Source organism: Vidua macroura, chromosome 2 (genome assembly GCF_024509145.1).
Source record: "Vidua macroura isolate BioBank_ID:100142 chromosome 2, ASM2450914v1, whole genome shotgun sequence".
Taxonomy (NCBI): domain Eukaryota; kingdom Metazoa; phylum Chordata; class Aves; order Passeriformes; family Viduidae; genus Vidua; species Vidua macroura.
In genome coordinates, this window is record NC_071572.1 from 73,482,846 (window position 1) to 73,488,920 (window position 6,075).

General features: G+C 52.0%; 1 protein-coding gene across 2 annotated transcripts; it reads left to right on the forward strand.

Moving 5' to 3' along the window:
* Window positions 1–1,991: 1,991 nt before the first annotated feature.
* Window positions 1,992–5,272, forward strand: COPS7A (COP9 signalosome subunit 7A). 2 transcript variants are annotated; one of them, XM_053970600.1, is made up of 8 exons: window positions 1,992–2,180; window positions 2,260–2,335; window positions 2,871–2,959; window positions 3,034–3,236; window positions 3,712–3,817; window positions 4,164–4,315; window positions 4,456–4,521; window positions 4,662–5,272. In XM_053970600.1, exons 1-7 carry the CDS (start codon window positions 2,019–2,021, stop codon window positions 4,493–4,495), a joined length of 828 nt encoding a protein of 275 aa, XP_053826575.1. In that variant the 5' UTR covers window positions 1,992–2,018; the 3' UTR covers window positions 4,496–4,521; window positions 4,662–5,272. The 2 variants fall into 2 exon arrangements, with proteins under 2 accessions (XP_053826575.1, XP_053826574.1); XM_053970599.1 differs by having other exon boundaries at window positions 4,456–5,272.
* Window positions 5,273–6,075: the final 803 nt, after the last annotated feature.

Genomic DNA, 6,075 nt, shown 5'->3' on the forward strand with positions numbered 1-6,075 from the left:
AGTAGTGACAATCCATACAGCTGTACAAATGAGCTTGGGAGACAACGATCCACCCCCCCAAGGCAGCCATGGGTTATGTTTTCTAGCTCTGAAATTGTGTTTGGAGCAGAATTGTACCCCAAAGGAGCCTTCTCCATGACTCAGCCACAGCAGCTGTGTGACAAGAACTACAGTCAAAGCAAGAGAAGAGAGTTGTTGATACCGGCAAGTAAAACCTTAACAAAAGTAGACTTTACCCAGATGAAGATTTCAAGATGTTACACTTATTTCAAGATGTTACGCTTACAGAAGTCTGGCAAAGCACAAGTCAACTCTCTTTAATATATGCTAAACTGATCCAGCTGAAGACCAAATCTCTTGCTGGCAATCACGTGCTGGAGTGCAAACTTGCCCTAATGGCTCTACGATTTTAACATCCTAGAACCATGCTACCTGCATAGACTGTATCAGGCTCCCATCAATTTGTTGCCTCTTTTTCTTTCATGGAAAATCATTGTGGGTTTCTGAAAGAGCCAGCCGTGAGGAAATTGGTGATGCACTGGAAACTCTTAGCAAAACAGCATAATATTTCTTATTGAAATACACACTGACTGCACTCTTCCCAGTCCCCTCACAACTCACCTCTGCCTACCATGTGATTTATACAAGATGAGAAGAGCTCTGAAAGTGTGGGTGTTTTTTTCCCCAAATGACCCCCACTTCTTATTTTCTCTCACCTGGCACAGGGAACCATGCCCTCAACAATGACCGCATTGCTGTAACTCATACACCTACGAAGAGATACTTAAGGTGCACTATAAACATTTCTATCCTTGTGGAGCGTTTAAACTATCTTTTTATGGCCATACCCTGCCTGCATCAGGGATGCATTTCTTGACAAGTGCGATGGTTAATGATTCAGCAGATAGTAAAGTCATTTTTTGGTAAAAATTAATGCAGTAGAGGAGGGAAGGCATGCAGAGATTTAAGAAATGCACAGCTTAAATACATAAGTACGGTGCTTTGCAACATAAGATTTTTTACATTTACATATCCCCAAAACACTACCCAAAATAGTAAGATCTTAATGGTGTGAAAGCAAAAATGAGAGCTTTGTGTGGGCACACACAAGGTATTCCATGCACCTCTTTTAATTCTGGTGTGGTGCTTATAGAATAGATCATTGAGATGTGAAAAACACCATGCCATATAGTAGTGCAACTGTTTTCTCACCAGTTATTTCAACATTAATCATAGAATCACAAAATGGTTGGGGTTGGAAGGGACCTTAGAAATCATCTCGTTCCAACACTCCTGCTGGAGGCAGGAAGGTATGCTATTAGACCACGCTGCTCAGAGCACCATCAATCCTGGCCTTGAACATTTCCAGGTGTAAGGATGAAGAGTAGATATTCACCAGACCGGCACGACCCATAAATATATGGATATTCCTCTGGCATTGATTGCCTTGTTGGGACACATCTCACTATGGCTGAGCAGCTTGGGGGAGTTTTGACAGAGGATGGGTCATGAAAAATAAGAGAACAGTGAGCAGACGCTGCTGGTGAGCAGGCCAGGGCATGAAACAGTGCAGAACGGAGTTGAAGGCTGGCTGGTGCCTGTGACCAGCAGGGCCAGGGCTGGGGACCAGCAGGTGGCCGCAGACCGCAGCCGTGGCAGGATGACACGGGCGGCCGGGAATGGCCCGGGATGGCCGGAGGATGCGGCGGAGGGACGAGACGGCCGCGGGACGGACGAGGCGCCGCCGCGGGCGGCAGCGCTCAACCCCGCCAGCGGGGGGCGCCCTGGCGGCGGGACTGCGCCGCCGCGCGGCTTCCGGTCCGGCCAATGGGGAAGCGTCGGGGGCGGGACAAGCCGCCGGCTCCGCCAATGGGCGGCGGGTGCGCGTCACACGCGGAAGCGGCCGCTGCGCGCCGGCGGTGTCGGGCGGGTGCGCGGGGCCGGCCGGGAGCGGCCGGGCCGGGGCTGCGGGGGGCGAGCGAGCGGCCGGGCCGGGCCGGGCCGGGCCGGGCCCCGCCATGGCGGCCGAGGGGAAGGTGACGGGGCAGAGCCAGGAGCAGTTCCTGCTGCTGGCCAAGGCGGCCCGCGGCGCCGCGCTCGCCAGCCTGATCCACCAGGTGTTGGAGGCCCCGGGCATCTACGTGTTCGGGGAGCTGCTGGACATGCCCGCCGTCCGCGAGGTGAGGCCCGCCCGGCCCCGCGGCCCCGCCGGGCCCTGCCCGCGGCCCGGCGGCGCCGCCTGACCCTGTGTCCCCGCAGCTGGCCGACAGCGAGTTCTCCCCCGTGTTCCGCCTCCTCACCATCTTCGCCTACGGCACCTACGCGGACTACCTGGGTGAGGCCGGGCGCGGCGCGGGGTCCCCGAGCCCCCCGGCCCGGTGGTGGGGATCCCGCGGGGCGGGAAACGCGGCGAGACCCGGCGAGCAGAGGGCCTCCCTCCCCCGGCAGCACCCCCGTGCAGCCAGGGCTCAGCCCCCGGCCCGACACACGCCCGGTTGTGCTTTGGGCCCCAGACTAGCGGTGTACCTGGCGGAAATTAACGCTGCCATTTGCCACCTGCCAAAGAGCATCCTGACAGAGACGTTTCTGAGGGGCCAGGGGAGGGACTTAGATAACCATTGGGATGTGCAGACCCGCATAAATAACGCATGGGACAGCTAAAAAGGCTGAGTTGAGGTTGGCAGGAAGAAAGGCTGCTCAGAAAAGGTCTTTTGAGCTGAGAATTGATGGGGATGGCTTGGCAAGACGAAGCACCCCTTGGGGGATTGGTGTGCAGACGTTTTAAGAGACGGGTGTGGTACAGATGCTTCTGTGCAGAACTGGGAAACGAGGCATAAATTCCAATATCTCATTCTTTTCCCTGACAACAGCTGAAGCAGCAAACCTCCCTCCCTTGACAGAGGCCCAGAAGAACAAACTTAGGCACCTGTCAGTCGTCACTCTGGCTGCCAAGATCAAGGTAGTGGCCCTGTTTTTTCTGAGTTCTCCTCCCACTGGGATTATCTTGTGCTAGTTACCATCATGTTTCCACAGTGCATCCCCTACTCAGTGCTGCTGGAGCAGTTGCAGCTGAAGAATGTCCGGCAGCTGGAGGACCTGGTGATTGAGGCTGTGTATGCAGATGTGCTGCGAGGGAGCTTGGATCAAAGGAACCAGCGCCTGGAGGTGGATTACAGCATTGGGAGGGACATCCGGAGGGAGGAGCTTAGCACCATCACCCGCACATTGCAGGAGTGGTGAGGAGGAAGCCCCCAGTACTAACACCCAAAAAAGGTTGCAGGAGTGGCCAGTGGCTTCCCTGGATCCTTTGTGTGTTGCTAAGGGTGGGTGGTGTTGGGAGGTGACCTACTTGATCCCCTTTCCCATACTCCAATGGAAAGTAGTTTTCCAAAAATAACTTCCCAAATTCCCCTGTTTGTGTCTAGAGGGGTGATGGGGACGCAGCAGCCTTTGCACAGCACTGGATGCTGGCAGGAGGCTTCCTGAGTGTTTATCTGTAGTTCTTAACCCAGCATGGCTTTGTTACCTGTCCCCCTCCCAGATAATAACATAATTCCCTGTGTTATTACATCAGATTCCTGCCCCTGTATCTTCCCTGCCTGGCTTAGCTGTCACCTCCCAATGTTTTTGGAATGAAATCTGCTGTCTTTCACGTTTCCCTCTATGCTCTGCCAATTCCATGACCTGTTCAGTTGTGGGTCTCCTCTCCAGGTGCCAGGGCTGCGAGGTTGTGCTGTCGGGCATCGAAGAGCAGGTCAGTCGTGCCAACCAGCACAAAGAGCAACAGCTGGCCTTGAAGCAGCAGATCGAGAGCGAGGTGAGTGGGTGCAGCAGGGAGCAAGCAAAGCCCCTCACCTTAAAACAACTAGAGCCAGTACCCTGTGGTTGTTGCAGTCTTTGCTGAAGTGAGGCATTGCCTTTTGCCTAGGCCAGACCCCCCCAGGGATTTGTGCCTGAAGAAGAGTCCTAAATCAGCTTAATACTCCTCTGCAGTACAGGGGCCTGGACAGATGTTGGCTCTTTTGCTTGATGTGAGCTTGCAGCTCTTAGCTCCAGGGCTTCTTTTAGAAACAAAATTTTAAAAAATCCAAAGTGCAGCTAAAAAAACCCATAGCCAAAAAGCCCCCAGCTTTGGGAAAGTTCCCACTTTGCCGCTATTGCAGGTGGCAAACCTGAAGAAGACCATTAAAGTGACAACAGCAGCTGCTGCGGCAGCCACGTCCCAAGACCCAGAGCAGCACCTCACGGAGCTCAGGGAGCCGGCCCCTGGCACCAACCAGCGCCAGGCGAGCAAGAAGACCTCCAAAGCCAAAGGGTGAGCAGTGTGGGCAGACAGAGCGTGTGCGTGTGGGAACATCAGTGCACTTTTCTCTGTGCACTTAGGAAGGAACTTGATATGAACTTGAGTGTCCACTTTGAACTTTTATTTTTCTTTTTTTTTCCCTGTGCCCGCAGGCTCCGGGGCAGCACGAAGATTTGGTCTAAATCAAACTAGTTGGATCTCCCTTCACAACTGGGAGGGTGAGAAGAAGAGATTTGGGAGATGGAGGGGTAGCAGGGGTCCCAAGCGTGATGCTTCTGAGCTCTTCTCTGAGATCCATCTTGCCAACTAACTCTCCTGCATGTTTGTTCTCTTCTCTTTTTTTTTTACCGACCTTCAGGCAGTGTGTCCCTCCATCACAGCATTTCACACTCTGAGCTTCAGGTTGTATGCGTTGCTGTTTCCCCAGCCGCTCGAGCCCCCCCGTTGCCACGGCCATGTGTTTTTCTCTTTCTCCCTGTCTTTTGACAGGTCAGTTTCAGGAGCTATAAAGGTGTGACAATCACCTTGGCACCCCCAGGGCATCACAACAGCTTGGAAAGAGGGTGCTGGTGCGCAGCAGTTGTTTTGGCTCTATGAGACCCTCTGGGATACTTTGCTCCAGGACACCATCTTTGATTGTTTAATCTTTGTTTTGCTAGGTGGGAGGGTAGTTTTTGAAGGGATTCTTTTAAAAAAAATATAAATATATTATAAATATATATAAAACAATAAAAATATAGATCTATGGACATATCTATACAAACCTGCGCTCCTGTGGGTGGCATCTCTTTGCCTTGTACACCAGTTCTGGAGGTTCCAAAGTAAGCTGTGATGTTAAGAGCCTTTGTCCCATTTTGTGGTGGAATATCCTCAAAATACGAGGTTCCCTTTTCAAAGGTAGTGCCACAGTATCTCTATTGGGATGAGAGTCCATAAAACAGAAATTAATCATAAATCTTATTTAAAGTATTTCTTGTGTGGTTGATTTTCTTCTAGACTTTTCAAAAGGTGATTTTCAGGTAGTCTCAGAGGAAGGTGCAGAGACTGAGGAAAAAGTCCTTATTTGTGCCAGTACTGTGTGTCTTGTGATCCTGGACAGAATGGAAAGTGATGTGGCGACTTGCCTGACAGGTGAAGGTAACAGAGTCAATGCCCACATGTGTGAGTTCTCACAGGATAGATGCTGCACAAGCTGTTCTCGGGTGGTGGTGATGTCTGGTTGGAAAAAAAAATCCAAATCAGTGAAAGTGACTCCTGTGAGATGCCCAGGAAAAAAACTAACTTGGATTCTTCAAAGGATGCCTCCTTGAGGCTGGCTTGGAGCCGAGTCAGACGGGTGTCAGTGTCACACTGCCTCTCCATGACATGTAGCTGATGTAAATGTAAATTGACACCATGACTCCCACCCCCGCTTGGTTCTGCGCTTTGTGCCAAGACTAAAATTTGATTCCCTGAACCTGCGTGTCTGTGTGTGAGCAAACCATGTTAAAAAATAATCCAGTGAAGGAAAGCTGGGAGCTTTGTCTCTATGGGGCCTTGTTGGGTTCACTGGCTGGGGTGGGTTTTCTCCTGGGTCAGCTCCCTGTGCAGACAGGTGAGAGTTGGAGCTGAGCCAAGGTAGGTGTGAGCAAGTCTTGTGAAGGGGAGGGGGTGAGTCTGTGCCTGTTTTGGTGGTAGCAAGGTGCCATCTCAGATCTCAAATCCCACAAAATGCAGGTTTAATGCAGTATTGCTGCTTTGCTAATTCCAGGATGCTGTAATACAGCAGTGAC